Source organism: Rousettus aegyptiacus, unplaced genomic scaffold (assembly GCF_014176215.1).
Source record: "Rousettus aegyptiacus isolate mRouAeg1 unplaced genomic scaffold, mRouAeg1.p scaffold_m13_p_13, whole genome shotgun sequence".
In the NCBI taxonomy this organism is placed as follows: Eukaryota; Metazoa; Chordata; class Mammalia; order Chiroptera; family Pteropodidae; genus Rousettus; species Rousettus aegyptiacus.
In genome coordinates, this window is record NW_023416288.1 from 52,750,144 (window position 1) to 52,768,336 (window position 18,193).

Genomic DNA, 18,193 nt, shown 5'->3' on the forward strand with positions numbered 1-18,193 from the left:
AACCAATCAATGTGATTATCACATTAACAGAATGAAGTAGGAAAACTATATAATCTTAATAAGTGAGAGGAGAAGATATTTCACAAAATTAGCACCCATTTACTGTGACAGTCTCAGCAAACTAAGGAATGGAAGGAAAATTCTTCAACCTGATAAAGCACATTTGTGAAAAACCCACACCTAACCTCAAAATTAATGGCCAAGACTGAATTCTCTATATGTAATATTTGGAATAAGGTAACAATGTCTCTTTTCAGTGTTTCCTTTCACAATTATACTGAAGATCCTATCCAGTGTCATAAGTCCAAAAAGGAATAAAGAAAAGTCACACAGTTTGGAAAGAAAGAAAGAAAACTCTATTGAGGACGATCTGACCAGCAGATTCGCAGACACCATGATCTGTAGATTCCAAGAAATCCACCAACCAAGTTAAATGACTAATAAGTGAATTTAACAAGATCACGGGATACAAAGCCAATGTCCAATGTCAAAAATAAACGGCATTGTACATACTAACAAGAAGCAAGTGACGCGCAACAGTTGACATTTAAGTAATCTGAAGTCGGATCGGCCGAGTGCGTGTCCGGGCACTTGTCACCGGATCTAGCGGCGGTCTCTGTGACAGCACCTGGCGCATGCGCCCTTCCTTAGCTGCCTTCTTCACAATGCCACGCTCCACACGGGGTTCCGCACCTCCGAAAGACTACTTGCGCTCGCATGCCTGTTTTAGGTTCTGCTTCTGAGGAAACCAAAGCCAAACGTGGGGTACTACGGCATGACCTGGGGTCGAAATAAATAATGACCAAACCTCAGCTGTCTAGTCCCTGAGAGGTACAGACCATGGATCCTCTCTGCCTGCAGGAAGCTCCAGGTCGCCAGGAGATGAGATCAGGGCCTGCAGGCTCGCCCTGTGTGTGCGGTACCAGGCTCCGTCCGTAGGAGCTGTTTTGAACGGACTCCTTCATCCACGCGTGAGGCATCACGATTCCCTCATCCATGCCGTGTGACGATGTCACTTTCAGGTCACACCGACGTCTGCAAGCGGGCAGAAAGTCCGCGATAACTAATGGGGAGGGGCCAGCAATGTCTTCGTGGCAGCCAGTCTACCGTCTCCCTCTGCACACTCGAGTCGAGCATTAATCCCAAAGAAGTATGGCGGGATGGGCAAGGGATTCATGTGAGAGAGCACAGTGTTTTTCGCCTCCACTCAGAGCTGCTAGCCCCACAAGTCTAGTCTGGGAGGTGAAAGAGGAAGAAAGTTTTGAATCAAATACAAGATGTAAGTTTTACCTTGAAGGGCCCTGAATCTTGATAACTGAGCCCATTTTAATACTTAGGTTTTAACACAATATTTAATTTGGATATTAAAGTCAGTGTATTTTAATAGGAAAAGTGACCAAAAATTATGAATTAGAGCGATGTCCTAAATGTCATCTTAATAAGGAGATGGAGGTGGGAGTGAGGGGTGACAGGTGTCGAGTGTTTTAAACAGAACACAGCTGGCGGTGGTGATGGAATAATAAATGAGGGTAGATAGAAGTACATAATGTGTGTATGCAAACATATACCCATACACATACATATACACATACACACGTAAATACTCCTGAGGGGAGCCTGCATATACTTAACTACTGAAAAAAAAAAAAAAAAAAAGGCAAGAAGTGTTGGTTCTGATCCCAAAATACATCCCAAATCTTTTTCACTTCTGCGCATCTCTATTGCAATCGCTCTAGGTCAGTCATTTATTAGCCGATGTTTCAATTTGGAATAAGGTCGGGGAGCATATAACCGAAGGAGGGGGGAACCAGCTAAACAAGAATGACTTAAACGAGACAGAAACTTACGGCTGTTTCACAAACACAATCGTGGTTGATGCAAGATGAGAGTTTAGTCCCTTTCAGTACTGAAAATCAGGTCACCTACTCATAAGACAAGGATGTTTTCTCTCATGCCAGTGGCTTCCAGCCTGTAAGGTGTTAATGCCTGAGCGTTCGTGGAGCCCCAGGTGCCTCCACGAATGAATTAAATATTATCCCCAGGTTGAATAAATAATGTATCTAGCACATATTTAGTCTAAGGTATAAGAGATATTTTTGTGATAGGTAGATCTTCTGTAATTAATAAATCCTTCACAAATATTTACATATACACATACATATGTTACAAATTATATAAGTTGTATATATAAATTATGTAAACTGTGTGTATGTGTACATCTGTATATATGTGCACATGTATATACCTAGACATATGTAACACACATATTGAGTACTTACTCTAAACCATGTACTGGCACTGGCACTGAGAACAGAGCAGTGAACAGGTCAGGCCAAGTCCCTTGCTTCACTATGGGAAATAAGGTCAATAAATAAATTAGCAAGGTAAGCGTTCTAGAGAAGAGAAACAGTGTGCTAAGGTAGATAGGAACTAGAAGACATAATTTTGGATAGGAAAATCAAGGAAGGCTTCTTCGAAGAAGTGACACTTGAACTTAGAATGAGCCAATGATATGAAGAACTTGGTGGTAAGGGGAAGGGAATGAACATTCTAGGGGAAGGAAAAAGTAGAAAGGACTTGTCCTATTTTAAAAACATGGCAGAAGTAGATTTGGCTGGAGCTTCATATGTATGGAGACCGATATAAAACCAGATTGGAGATAGGCAAAGGCCGTCTTACTTGGGGCCTTTTCAGGCTGGATATTATGCTACAATCAGCTGACGAGTTTTAAGCAAGCAGGAACACGATCTGTTTTACAATGAAAAAGAGGGCTCTGGTTGCTGTGTGAGGATTGGATTAGAGAGGCGTGAGGGTGGATAAGGGCCGTGGTCAGCAGCTGCTACAGAATCTGGCCACTTGATCAGTTGAGGCAACATCCAGTTTCTCTTTGCTGTTTAGTAATAGCACCCATTTTTATCTGCCCTGTTGCATCTCATCTAAAAGACGACATTTTCAGTCTCCATGAAAGCTAGAGGGAGCCACGTAATTAAGCGCTGGACAATTAGGTTTAAGGAAAAGTATCATGTGAAACTTTCAGAAAACTTCTGACAAACGCTGAACTTTCCCTGAGCCTGTGCTCCTGGAAGACAGTGAGCGATGGCTAAGAAATCCCCCTCCCCTCTTGTTTTCTGAACCCCTCTCCCCTATCTGTGTCCCAGGAAAAAGGCTGCCTCAGCGAAAAGCCCTTTCTCATGTCTTAGATAAGATTCCGTCCACACTTCTCAAGACTCCCATAAGATTCTCAGATGTTCCTTGTTTTTCTCTGAACTTGTAAGGACAGGCACCGTCGGTCCAACTCCGCATTTTTTAAAAATTGAGACATATTTGGCATACAACATCCTAATAGTTTCAGTTGTATCCAACTCCCCATTCTTTGTCTCATGAATAATTAACAGATATTAGAAATGTTTGCCCCCAAATAGCGAAGCACAGAGGACTGTTTCCTGCTCAGCTGACTAAGATGTCCCTTGATTGCAACTGTAAATCACTCCACCTGAGACTCTTCTACGCCTCCCTATCAACATCTAAGGCCACATCACATTGTGGAGACCCTCAGACCTTAGGATCTAGGATATGCTCTTCATTGCTATAACCCGAGTAAAATGATCTCCTTGCCAGGTCCACATTCACACAACATTTATTACAGTATATTGTTATAATTATTCTGTTTTATTATCAGTTACTGTTGTTAATCTCTTACTGTGCCTAATTTAGTTTAACTGCATTATGTAGGAAATATATCTGTATGCAGGGTTGGATACTATCTGCAGTGTCTGGGGGTGTTGGAACCTATCCTCTGAGCCTAAGGCGGGGGGACTACTGTATGTCACACTGTGGAAAGGAGTATAAAAATATAGATTACAGAGCAAAATGAGATTAAGTGTGAGGGGCTTGACTGAATCTCAGGGAAGACTTTTCAGAGATGATACTTTAGATAGGCTTTAAAATAATGAGAATTTTGATTGATGGATGAGAGGAAATGACAAAGATGAAAGAATCTTGATCCAAATTGACCTCAACAGGCTGGAAGAAGCAATCAATTGAACAAAAGTTGGCAACCTGCCAAGTTTATGGAATGGAAGAAAAGGCAATTAAAGTTATTTATCAAGAAGAATAATGATACCAAGAGAAGAAATGGAGACTCTGGGAGGAGGAATAAATTAAAGATTTTAGTTTTAGCCACTCACATCAGGAGAAATGGTGAAATATTTAAGTGGAAATATCCTAAAGGCGGCTGGAATTACTATTTGGGCTGTTAAAGTAAGATAAGACTAGATCTGCATTTTGAAGTTGAGAAAATGATTTGATTTTTGTGGGGAAAAAAATGCCGAAATAGCTGAGCTGATGGTTGAAGACTAGACACTCCAAGGCGAATTAATGGCAGCAGGGAGATGAGCTGTTGCTGCAAAGGGGTGTCGTTAGCCTAGGGGTCAGCATTTCTTGGAGCTTTCCCCCAACAGTTGTTTGGAGCAACACCGCTCTGCAAAATTTGAAAAGATATGCCAACAAAACAAAACAAAACAAAACAACAAACCAAAAAACAAAAAGCAATGTTACATGCTCCATTGTCTTTGAGAAGTTCTGGGTTTGAAGATCAACAGCTTCCTTACTCCTGGTCGGGCTTCACCAGGTGTTTAACGATAGACGTGTTACAAATCTTTAAGGGGGTTGGTGATAGTGTGCAGGATTTTCAAAACGTATTTCGCTGCAGAAAACTTTTATTATAGAATCTATTTTGAAGTCTGCCAGTTCAAGGAAATGTAGGTAGAGTGGAAGATAATTGAGGAGGGAGATAGGAGGGCCATATTTGTATCATGGAAAAAAAACCACATAAGCTACTAGTTCCTTCCTTCGTTTCCGGGGTCAGAGAATCCATTGGAAACTTGATTGAAGCCATGGAATCTCTACCCTAAAAATTGTACCATGTCCATATGTGTGTTGCTGTCTCTGGAAGCCCAAAATATGCCAAAGGTTAACGATAATGACGCATTAATTTTCTTTTAATATACATTTTTACAAACTTAACTTTCTTTCATATGCTTATTGTAAAAATATTAAGATAATAAAATACAAAGTTGTATGAAATAAAAAGTAGTATTTCCCTGGGCCTGCTGCCTCCTACGTACTCGACCCCTTTTTCTCAGAGGTCACTTTTAACAATCGCAAACGCTTTGAGAAGACAGGGGCATGTCATCACATATTGACTAGAGTCATTTCTCTTGGCAGCCCAGAGCTTTCTCCGGCAGGCATTTTAATGGCGGTGTGTGTGGTCACTGACGACAGGGATGGGTGTTGGGGGGCAGGGATCCCTCTAACACGTGAGGGTCCTGGGCTGGGGGAAGGGAAGTGGTTCGTCCAAGGAGAAGTTTTTTGACTTAAGCATGAATTCCTGACAGCAGGATCATAAGCTCTCTACCGGGGGAGTGTTGGCGAGAGTGTGGCTGCAGGTGGCTGGTGGCTTAAAGTTTCTACCAACTGAAACTTCCCACGACTGTTCGCACCGCGCTAAGGACGGAAAGCCTTTAACGAAAGCGTGCTCGTTAAGGACACACGCGGCAGGAGGGAGGGCAGCGAAGCGAGGACCCAGAAACAGCGCCTGGGAAGGCGGGAAGCTTGCCAGGCCCTGAAGCCAGGCCAAAGAAGGGCGCAGCGGGATTTGCGGCCGGGTCTGGTGGACGTAGCGGCCTCCGTGCAGAAGCGCGGCGGGAAGCGCGGCTCGCGCGCGCGCAGGAGCCTCCTGCAGGAGCGGGAGGACTGCGCTGCAGCGGGCGCGCGCGCGTGGGCACCGCCGGGCACGCGCGGCTTCAGGAAGGAGGCGGGGCTCGGGAGGAGGCGGGGCTCTCGGAAGGGGGCGTGGCCTCCGCGCGCGCCGCACTTAAACCCGTGAGCGCCGGCCGCGCGCCGTCCGAGGCGCCTCAGCCGAGCATCGAGCTGTCGATCCCCTGCGCTCTGCCGCTGGAGGCTCCACCCGCCATTGTGTAAGTGCCACCGCCGCCCGGCGCGTCGTCCGCGTCCTCGGCGCGCGGGCCCGGGGACGGGGCGGGGAGTGCGGGGAGGTGGCGGCCGCCCGGCGCTCGCCCAGTGCCTGGACGGCGACGGCCGCGCGGGGTCGGGCTGGAGGGGCGGCCCGTGGAGGGAGGCCTCGCGCGTCGTGCCGGCATGCTGCGCCCCGGGACCTCGGCCCCCCGAGTCCCCGCTCCTTCTCGCGGCGGCGCGCGCGCGGCGAGCGGTGCGGCGGCTCCTCCGTGGTCCGCGCCGCGCGCGGCGTTAAAGCGGCCAGGTGCTCCGGCAGTTTCACGTGCTGTGCAATAATGAAATAGGGGACATTCGTTCTAACGTGCCCTTTTTACTTTTTCTAGTGTCGAGGCCAATAATCCGATATGGAGCGTGTCTTGACCCCGTTGGAACCCCTGCTTCCCACCGGTACTGTATTTCCTCCCACGTTTCACAGTCGCATTGACGGGCCCCTTCGCCCAGAGTCCTGAAGAGGTTGAAAGGACTGGACCCTGGACCCAGAATAGTTTCCAGTCGGCCTCTGATTTCCTAGTTCTGCGCCGTTAGGCTTATTTCTCACTGTTGAACCTGTTTCCTTATCTGAAAAAAAAAAAAAGACGTGGATAAATAGTCCTTGCCACACAGAGTTCTCTAAATGACTCGATACATGGAATGCACTCCACCTGCAGAAGAGTTAAGAGCTGCTTGTAACATTAGTTCTTAGGCTTCTAACAGCTGTGCACTAATCTCTAACAAGGTAGTAGAACATTAGACACCAAAGAAGTAATGATCAATCGTATTTCCTGTCCAAAGTGCCTGAGATTATCCAATACAAGATTAGTAATTGGTTATATAAAACGTTTCAAAGATAGAACACTCACTTAAGAACTTTCGTTCAAGTTTCCAATCACTGTAATTAACATAGAAATGGAAAATTTTTATGAGACTAATTGTCAGTAACATTTATTCTCGTGTGGTAATTGATTTGTGTGGTAATCTCGTGATACTAAATATATTCTTTACTAGTTACTGTGTTTCCGTTCTGTAGAAATTCTAGTTTCATATATTTAAACTGCTTAGTTTTTTAATGTTTAAATTTGTTTTTTGTAGACATGAATTCATGGCTTTTGTTTAAGGTATTGAGTTCGATTTGAACTTGGCAGGTTTTCTACTTTCTGGGAGAAATGGTAAAACAACTGGAGGATAATAGTAATAACTGTAGGGACACTGACTCCTCCCTCTCCCTCTTGCAGGTGGTTGTTTATCTTATTTACAGGTGACGAGAACAGTGCCAGAACTAGAACCTGAATCCAGATATGTTTGTCTTGGTTAAGAGGTTGGATGTTGATTACTTTAAGCAGCTTTTCGAAAGTTAAGAAAAACATGGGCAAACAAAGATTTTGCAGCTTAAATTTCATAGTTCTCAGTTATCCAGTTGTAGCTGGACCAACAGCATTTGCAAGAGTAAACATTGGGTCCGGGTGTCTTGTTGACTTTCAGAGTTGTCCCTAAAACCTAAATAGTGTTTTCTAGGTTGAAAGAAGTAGTATTTTCTCAGTTTCTTCATCTGTCGTAGGGATAGGATTGAGGAATCAGGATCTCTGGGTTTCAGTCCTAGCTTTGTCAGTAGATATTGGACTTTGTGCATTTGTCCCTCTGTATATGGGGCTGATAGGTTCCAGGACCCTCACAGATACCGAAATCCGAGGATGCTCAAGTCCCTTGTAGAAAATGGTTGAGTATTTGCATATAACTTATGCACATCTTCCCTTATACTTTAAATCTTCTCTAGATTACTTGTAATACCTAATACAAGTAATAATAGAAGTCCAATGTAAATAGTTATACTGTATTGTTTAGGGAATAATGACTAAAAAAGTCTGTACATGGTCAGTACAGGTGTAACCACTGTTGGCCTAACCACATAGTTCATGTCAGCAACAGCTTAACCCCCCCCCCCCCCGAATATTTTTGATACACTGTTGGTCGAATCCCTGGATGCAGGTACCAGAACTGACTGTATTTCGGTTTCTTCGTCTGTAAAATAGGACGACCTGACGGGGTTATTGTGAGTGCAAATGAGTTGTAATACATGTAGAACACTTAACATCAGTAGTAATAAGGTATCATATTCAGTAGTAAGACTAAGGGGAAAACAAAAGGCAGTTGGATCTCAGAGTCAAGGCTGATATGGAAAAGTTTGGAGCAATAGACTATAGAAAAACAGGCAGTTCTCCATATCAAAGGCTCGTTGGAGAAGGCTTTGACTCGTCAAGCCAGACGTTTGTGAGTTCTGCCCTGGAGCGGGGAATATGGGGGACTGTATGAGCTAAGATATCCTATCTGAAGCACAGATCCACCCAGATTCCACTGCTCCCTTTGGGGATTCTGTGGGACTTAGAGGTTCTCATCCTTCCTTCCTTCTTGTTCCTAAAGGTAATGGTATGTACATTCTTGTCTCATCTCAAGCATTGGTCTTGAAACAAGGGCCTCAGCAAATTTATGGTGGATTCTAGAAACGTAAGGGATATTTAAAAACAGAACAGTATATTATGAGGGACCAATGCAATGGCTGGTCCTTTATATTAATTCAGTAAATATTCAAGGTTAACTTTACATTAGAGGGCTTTTCATCAAATAGACATTTACTACTTACGCAGAGAAGTTTTTCTGTTAATATGTAGGCATGATTTGCCTGTAATGCTTTCTCAGATTTAGTATCATGGGCAATCCAGCAATTAAGGTGGTTCTCAGAATAACTAATTGCCAAATAGACTGCAGTGCTTATGTTTCTGGAATGATCACTAGCTCAGAGATTTATTTTTTTATATATACACACACACACACACACACACACACACACGTATGTATATATCTCTTTGATTTTTGTAACTAAAGTGCTTATTATTTAAAGAAAAACTGTCTGACTTAGGACGTGAAATTTTCCTATAATCCCTCTTGTAGAAATAACCATTATTAACAATTGGCATATCTTCTAAATATTAATGCATGTGTCCCAGTATATTATTACTCATTTTATTATTATTTATTATTATTTGTGCCTATAGCACCTAGTCTTCCTAAGTGGTCTCCCATCCAAGTACTAACCAAGGCCGGCCCTGCTTAGCTTCCGAGATCAGATAGGATCGGGCTTGTTCAGGGTGGCATGGCCGTATACCATGGACTGTGTGTGACTCCACTGGGGCGCGAACCCAGGACCTTCTGCATGTAAAGCAGATGTGCTAACTGCTGCATTATGGAACCATGTCCATATTATTACTCATTTAAAAAAATTAATTATTTTATAATTTATAAATTTCTCTTTATGGTCAGTGAATGAAAACATATATATTTTTTACTACCAACGTTGCATGTGCTCTTTGTTCACCTTGAACAAAACAAAATTGTTATAAAGTAAAGCCCATCCTACTTATCAGAGATGGTCATTCTAAAACTTGTGTTTTATTAAACTGTTTTAAGTAAATAAGGTAGGACCCGTTTTATGCCCTTTTCAGCAAGTTTTTTCGCTTATTACTCTGATATTGTCTATATGTATAGATATTTCAAGTTTCGTTTAATAGGCAGTATAGACTAGACTTTCTTGATATTTAGTTTTCACTCTTACAGTCTACAATGCATGTCTTAGATCATCATATTGTTTATGTTTATGTGAGTTTTTCAGTAGGATAAATATCTAGAAATGGAATTGTTGGATGAAAGGGTATGTTTGTATTTTTGCTATCAAGAGGAACTAACAATTAATTAGTGTTAAGTAGTATCCTTCGACATTAAGTGCTGAGGAGGATAAAGTGAAGGGAAAGATGTAATTCCTTCTATCCAGGAGTGTACGGTTTTGTTAGAGTCTTCTTTTCCAATCCTTAGAATTGTTATTAAATTTTAGCATTTTGGTGGACGTGTAGAGGTATCTCTGTGACTTTAATTTGCATTTCCCTTAATGCAGAATGCAGACCTTGTCACATATTTATTGGTGTTTTGCATATCTTGTGAAATGTTTGTCTAGCCATTTTTCTATTGGGTTGTCATTTAAAATCAACTTGTAGGAATTTTTTTTAATTGAGATATAATTGACATATACTATTGTGTTAGTCGTAGGTGCACAACATAATAATTTGATATATGTATATATTGCTGAATGATTGTCAAGTAGCCGTTTCCTTATATATTCTGGATATAGTTCTTTTAATCTTGATTTTTCTCATCAGTGAAATAAGCAGAATGACACTTTCCAGGAAAAGAATATCTATAAATCTTTTAATAGTAATACGTAATAAGAATGCAGGCATTTTATTTTTTCATTGTTTTCTTTTTTATCTAAAGGTTTTTCTTTAATGAAGAATAAGATTTAACTGGTAAGGACATACTATTGCTGTTCTAAACTCTATAAATTTAGGTGCCATTTCAAAATATCCTCATAAATCTGGACTTTTTTTTTTTTTGCTTTGTTCTTCAGTGTCATTTCAGATTTTATCATAAACATTTATATTCAGAAGTATATGTTTGTAAGTAAAGTTGATTTATTTTACACACTTCATAGTGTATAAAAGTGAAGAGTCAAACCATCCTTAAAATTATTATTTCACATGTGCTTATTTCATAGACTTAAGACACAGAGCAGTCAAGAATGTTTTAATTTCTAGTGTAATAGAAACATGGATGTCATTTAAAAATTTTTTTTAACATAGTACATATACATTATAAAAAGAAGATCTACATAAACAAAAGTAATAAAAATACCATATTCTAGCCTCCCAGATTACCTGTTATATCTGTGTATGTACATGTGTGTATTCATGTGTATGTATTTCTATCTTGAGGTATTTGGTGTGTATAAATACACACTTAGGTATTTTAAAACCAAAATAAGGACTTCCTGTAAGTTTCTTGTTTAGTTTGTAACTCCGCTTTTTCCACATCAGGTTTCATAGTGTCTAATACTGTCTATGGTTACATGTTCCCATTGTTCCAAAAATAACCTGTGCCGTTGCTTGTTCCAGCCCGGGACCACCGGTGCGTTTCGTGCAGCCTTTTGAAATCTAGCACGGCTGTCCCTCACCATTTAAATCCCCCTTAACATTGAGTATTGACATTTTAAATAAAGCTTTCATATCACTCTTAATTGGATCCGATAGAATAAGAAATACAGCAATTTATAAGAAACATCAGTCACTTTAAACGTAATAAACTCTTGAGTCAAAAGTTCGATTTCGTTTTCTCCACATAATTTGATCATTATAAATAAGTTTTATGCTAGAAAGCCTTTTATCTATCATTCTACATTTCTTTGTCAAAGATTATATTTAAATTAAAAAAAAAAATTTCTGTTACCATGGCGCTCTTTGAGGTTGTTTCTTCTGAAGTACCGTTGTCGAGGTTTGTTCTGAATTTAATTACCATCGTAAGCATTAATGCACACCGATCAAGTCAGCGTTACCTTTTTATAATAACTGACGTGCTCCTGGCATTGTGTCGCTGGGCATCCTAACGGGGTGAAGCCTGTAGAAAGGTTCTGGAACTAGAAGACGTCGGTTTGAGTTTTAGGTGTCTTCTTCACTGGTTATGTGAAGTGTGTCATTCAATTTCTTAGAGCCTTAGTTCCTTTATGTAAAATCATATATCCAAGCATGAAGTTCTTGGGCAAAATTTAAGATGGTACAAAATATAAAAAAGCAAGCTTAAGAAGTAGAGTCCTATGCAATTGTAAAATACTTGCCACTAGGTGAAGTTTATTATACTCATTATTAAATGTTGAGATCCCTGCACTCATATTTCTAGTTAATTTGCAAAGGAGATAGCTACTTATTTTAGTAAATGTGTTCAGTCCAGTTAGGTGAAAGAGTATTTAGGCAAGTCTAGTAGATTGGGTTCTATCGGGTTCTTTTTTTCCTGAATTCTGTATTTTTCTTCCATGCCATTGAACTTTGTGATTTAGAGATGTATGAACTTACTAATGGTGGACTTAGTTTTTTGATATCTCATGGTTAAGTGGTAACGAATATGGGGATATCCTGTTTGGTATAGTATTCGTGCCATCTCTTACATTTCTGGAATCTAATCTTCATTTAAAAAGTTTGATTAAGTTCATAGAAGGCATGATAACACCTGAAGGTGGGTATTAGCGTTCCCCACTGTACCAGCGGGTTCTTTGGGAGTCCCTGGTAACCTGTACCTGGAGTTCCGACCCCTTCGTAGTTGTACATATGTACTAGCCACCTATGGACATAGTCCTCTGAACTCTGCAGCAGACAGACCTCTCAAGAGCCCCTAGTGATGACATTTGTTTGTACTGCAAATAGCCCTGAAATATTAACTCCCTTCTTTAATCTCTACTCAGTAAATCATAATAAGAATGACTAGGTAAATCTGTCATTTGCCTTTTTTTAAATTAAAGATTAAAACTGTTTCAGTATATAGTAGTTACATAGTGACATTTCTTGGTTACATCTGACCAATTAAGCATTCTTGTTAGAAACTTCTGGTTTGACCTTTTCTCTGGATCTGTGCTGTCCAATCCAGCAGCCGCTAGCTCATGTGACTTTTAAGCACTTGACTTATGGCTAGTGTGACTGAAAAACTGAAGTTGTAATTTCAGCGTAAAAACCCAAACTCCACTCAGTTATTGGAAAGATTCTGAGTGTTTGAAACAACGTTTCAGTGTACCAGGGCTGCTGTAACAAAGACTGGGGGGCTTAAGCAGTAGAAATTTGTTTTCTCAAATTCTCAGGCCCGAAGTCCCAGGATCAAGGAGTTGGCAGGTTTGGTTTCTTTGGAGGCCTCTCTCCTTGACTTGCATGTGACTGCCTTCTCGCTGGGTCCTCACCGTTGCCCCCTGATCAGTCTGTGTGCTAATATCCTGTTCTTAGATGGACAGCAGTGACATCGGATTAGACCCATCTACATGACTTCATTTTGCCTTCATTACCTCTTTAAAGGTCCTGTCTCCAAATACAGTCACATTCTGAAGTGCTGGAGGTTAGGACTTCAGCATAGGAATTTGGGGAGGACACAATTCAACCAAAAACAAATTGGGTATATCAATTTTCTTTTCAGCTGTAATTTTTTTTTTTAAGTTGACTTGATCCATATTTCAGAATTCTCATGATTACCAAATAAGGGTTGAATGTCACTCCCAATAGAATATATCTGATATACAAATCAAAAAGAGCGATTGCAATTTTATCTAGTTGTTGCTTTATACTTATATGTTTCTTCATTCAACACTTTCTGAGTTTTATGGACCACATGCTAGTAGGTAGTATAGAAAAGTAAAGAATTGACAAACCTTATTGTGAAAGAGTTCAGTCTACAGCAGGCTGCCCTATATAGTACAATAGAAAGATAATTTCATATGTAATTAAAAAATTTCCAGTAGCTTTATCAAAGAGGTAAAATAAGTGTACTTAATTTTAGTTACATATTTTATTTCACCTAGTATTTAAAATGTTATCATTTCAACACGTAATCAGAATCAATATTAATGCAATACTTTCCATTGTTTTTGTGAACTATTGCATTATTGTTTCAAACTCCAGTACTTTACACTTTCAGCATATTACAATTCAGATGCTAAATTCGGATTAGAAATATGTGATCTGTGGAGCAACCCACAGACTCAGTGTTGAAATGAACTTCATACACAGGGAACAGAATATTCTTTTTTTCTAAGGAAAAGCCTTTGGAAGCAGGTATTGGAGATGGAACTAAGTTTTCTGACTGTTTTTTCTGATATCAACATGGCTTTTTCTTTGTTATTTAAATAGTAAAGCCCCATGCCCGCTTGGACATTTGGAAAACTTAGTTTTTGTTGTTGTTGTTTTCATCTCTGGGTGGCAAAGAAATCTCTGACAAAAGCTGCCCCTTGAGGACTGATTTTGGTAATCTAGGCAGGCTAAGATATCTAAGATACAAAGCGGTGGCTTTTGAGTTATTATTCGAGTTTCAAGCTTTGATTCTCTTACTCTCCTGCCATTTTCTAAAGTGAAAAATGCATCTGGGCAGTCAGTCCTCCAGCCTCTTGAGTGTTCTTGGGAAATTTACTGCGTTAAGCATTTATGCTTTGCTTGGTGTCTAATTCATAATTGTTGGAACCTTTTCTTTCTATTCTCTTCCGTTTATTTGTAATTTACCATGACTTGCTGCCATAACTACACTTCACTTTGTGTGTTTGATGTAGTTTAATTTTTTCCTGTATTTTACTCGATTTACATATTTGCCTTAATTTTTGTTGTTCTCGTAATTAGTTTCATTATATTTGATGACAAACGTTTGGTTTAGCCTCATTGTTAAAGGCCAGATTGTTTCTTTTGCCTTAAGTAATATCTCCTAAGCTTTACAAGCCATCTCTCCACATCATCTAGAGCATCAATTTCCTGTGTTTTATGTTATTAAATCTCTGTAGCATCCACCCCCATCTTTCTCTATTAGCATTTTAATAGCTACATACTTTCAGAAACTAAAGCTTCTCAAGTGAGTTTAAAAATAATCTTATTTTTTTAAAAAAAAAAATCTTGTAAATTGATACTTTGCAGCATTATCAGAAATAATGGCATTCTTTTAGCTGAAACAGTTGAAAATGCCAAGTGAAGCTCTGGGGCCAGTTTTAATATTCACAATTCTAAACCATTACAGCTTCATTACGCCCCCCAGAAGAAAAGGACATCTTTGGGTTTTGATACATTAACACCAGATGTCTCTTGAGGTTTTCTAGGAAAGCGAGGTGTGTTTGTGCATTAACTTCCCATCAAATGAATTTCATTATCTTCTTTTCTCGGTTAAATCCGTCAGAAACAGTTACTCTCTGTAGGTGGCGCACAGACGCCCAGACGCCTGGATGTCACCCAGGGAGTGTTCCTGTAGCTCGGCCACACTGTTGTCTTCGAAGGTGTGCATTTGTCACAGTGAAATAGCTTTGTAGTTATGACTTCTAGAGGATTTAAGCCTTTGATTTACTCTTAGGTCATGCATCAAGCTGTGGCTTCCGGCCTGGCTGCTGTTTATGTTGCGGCAACTTTCTTTTTCTTTTTAAGTAGGAAAGCTGCCCTTGCAGTTTCTTCCTAATCTGAGTAGAGATACTGTGAGTAGTGGATCCGTGCTTGGGGCGAGACCGTCGGTATCCTTAGTGTTCTCAGGGCAGGTGCGTCTGTGTCCCTAGAGCCGGCCACCTAGCCATTTTGCTGGGACGTGTTCAGGTAGCTTTTTCCTTTTGAGAAAATGTATACTATTGTTGGACAACTGATTGTTAGAAATGTGTATTTAAAATATGCTGAAATTGACCTTTAGTTCTCTTATATTCTAACAAATAGTACAGAAGACTTTTACTTGTTTTCTAGTTAATTGACTGCAAATATTGGAAAACCTTACCAGCTTTTTTTGGTTTCCCCCCTCCCTCTTTTACCAGGCCAAATATTGTAGTTATTTGTTCAACAGTCACTTGATTGCCTGTCATGTACCAGGGACTGTTCTAGGTGCTGGACGACATACCAGGAAATTTACTTACATTTTATGCTTCCCAGATCCACGACTCCAGTACAGGCATCGGTAAATAACTCCTGGAATATCAGACGATCTTCTCAAGAATGCCCACTGGGAGCCTGTTTTCCATTTTTTAAAAAAGATATTTTTTAGAGCAGTTTTTGATTTATAGCAAAATGAGAGGAAGATACATAAAATTCTCATATACTCCCCCCATCCCCACACCTGCTTAGCCTCCCCAATTACCAGCATCCCCCACCAGAATGGTACATTTGTTACAATCCATGAACATCCACTGATACATCATAATCGCCCAAAGTCCATAGTTTAATTAAGATTCACTCTTAGTGTTGTATATTCTGTGGGTTTAGACAAGTGTATACAGTAATGACATCCATCCATCATTACAGTATCATACAGAGTATTTTCACTGGCCTAAAAATCCTCTGTGCTCTGCCTGTTAAACCCCTCCCCCACAACAATCACTGATCTTTTTATTTTCTCCAGATGTCATATGATTGGACTCATACAGTATGTAGCTTTTTTTAGATTGGCTTCTTTCACTTAGCAACATGCATTAAAGGTTCCTCTATGTCTTCTCATGGCTTGAGAGCTCATTTCTTTCTAGCACGGAGTAATAAATATCCCGTTGCCTAATTGTGCCACAGCTTATCCATTGACCTGCAGAAGGAAATCGTGGTCACTTCCGCAGTTTGGCAGTTATGAACAAAGCTGCTATTAACATCTATGTGCGGGTTTTTATGTGGACGTAAATTTTCAGCTCCTTTGGGTAAAAACCACGAGGCATGATGGCTGCATCATATGGCCTGAGTATGTTCAGTTTTGTGAGAAGCCACCAAACTGGCTGCGTCATTTCGTATCCCACCAGCAGTGAGTGAGAGTTCCCGTCGACCCTCGTCCTCACCAGCGTTTGCTGTGGTCCGTGTTCCAGGTTTTGGCCATTCTCACAGGCGGGTAGTGGCATCTGTGGTGGTTTTGTTTTAATTCTCATTCCCCTGATGACGTATGATGTGAAACATCTTTTCATATGCTTCTTTGCTATCCGTATATCTTCGGTGAGGTGTTTGTTAAGGTCTTTGGCTCATTTCGTAATTGGGTGGTTTTCTTACTGTTAAATTTTAAGTGTCCTCGTCTATTTTGAAAAACATTCATTATTGGATGTGTCTTTTGCACATATTTACTGCTAGCCCATGGCTTATCTTCTCATATTCTTGACACGGACTTTTGCAGTATAAAGGTTTTAAATTTTAACGTGGACCGGTTTTTCGATTATTTCTTAAATGGATCGTGCCCTCGGTGTTGCATCTAAGGCTTCGTACCCCAGGTTCCCCAGGTTCCCTCCGATGTTATCTCCCAGTAACTTTGTAGTTTTCCATTTTCCATTTGGGCTTGTGGTTCGTTTTGGGTGCATTTTTGTGACGAGCACAAGGGCTGTGTCTAGAGCCATATTTTTGCACGTGGATGTCCAGTGGCTCCAGCACCGTTCGTTGAAGGGATTATCTTTGCCCTTTTGTATTGTTGCCCTTTACTCCTTCGTCCAAGATCAGCTGACTGTGTTTATGCAAGTCCGTTTCTGGGCTCTTCATTATTTTCCATTGCTGTATTTGTCTGTTCTTTCACCAATCAGTCACACTGGGAAAGCTTTGAGTTTCTCACTGTTAAGTATGATGTTTGCTGTAGGTATTTTATACATAGTCTTTATTAAGTTGAGAAAGCTACTTCTATTTGTGGTTTACTGAGTGGTTTTATCATAAATGGATGTTGTGTTTTTTCAAATGCTTTACTGCATGTAGTCATATGATCATGTTTTTCTTTTTTAGTCTGTTGAAGGATTACATTAATTTTTTATCATTGAATCAGCCTTGCATACTTGAAATAAATCCCACTTGGTTTTTTTATAAATCTTTTTATACGTTTTAAAAATTCAATATGCTAATATTTTCTGAGGATTTTTGCATTTATGTTCATTAGAGGTACTGGTCTGTAGGTTGTTCTTTTTTCTTTTAATGTCTTCATCTGGTTTTGATATTAGGATATTGTTGGCCTCATAGAATGAGGTAGGAAATATTCCCTGTGCTTCTGTCCTCTGAAAGAGATTGAATAGAATTGGTATAATTTTCTCCTTACATGTGTGATAGAATTCACCAGTCATCCCATCTGGGTCTCATGCTTTCCGTTTTGGAAGGTTATTAATATTGATTCAATTTCTTTATCAATGTAAATCTGTTCAGATCATCTAGTTCTCCTTGTGAGTCTTGTTGCATTGTCTTTGAAGGAATTGGTCCATTTCATCTAGATTATCAAATTTGTGGGCATAGAGTTGTTCATAGTATTCCTTTTAATTTTCATGGGCTCTGTAGTGATGACCCATCTTTCATTTGTTTTCTATTATTTGAAATTATAGCATTTGCAAGATACCGAGAAGCTTGAACGGGAAGGTTTTGATAAATCATCAGAGGAGACAGTGCTTCAGGATTAAAAAACAAAACAAAAATAGGAAAGTGGAGCTTTGCATTCCCTTTTTTGCATTTATAAATTTCCTTGTGTGATGCTCTAGGACCCTGCTACTCAAATTAAAGTCCACAGATCAGCAGCATTGGTATTACCTAGGGACTTGTAAGAGACGTAGATTCTCAGGCCCCACCTTCAACTGATAGTAAGACTCTACATGTGAACAGACCTCCTAGGT

At 40.1% G+C, this 18,193-nt stretch overlaps 1 protein-coding gene and 1 pseudogene across 4 annotated transcripts in view; one reads left to right on the plus strand and one right to left on the minus strand.

The window, feature by feature from the left end:
* Positions 1–5,899: 5,899 nt before the first annotated feature.
* The window catches only part of TPK1 (thiamin pyrophosphokinase 1), a 234,657-nt gene continuing 222,363 nt past the window's right edge, over positions 5,900–18,193 (plus strand). For 2 of the 4 annotated variants that reach the window (XM_016157158.2, XM_016157159.2), the window contains exons 1-2: positions 5,900–5,978; positions 6,360–6,423. In XM_016157158.2, coding sequence (XP_016012644.2) covers positions 6,381–6,423 — 43 coding nt within the window. In that variant the 5' untranslated portion in view covers positions 5,900–5,978; positions 6,360–6,380. The remainder of the gene's footprint in view (positions 5,979–6,359; positions 6,424–18,193) is intronic. The other 2 variants (XM_036230749.1, XM_036230751.1) reach the window with 1 other exon arrangement.
* Positions 9,054–9,172, minus strand: LOC118610938 (annotated as a pseudogene).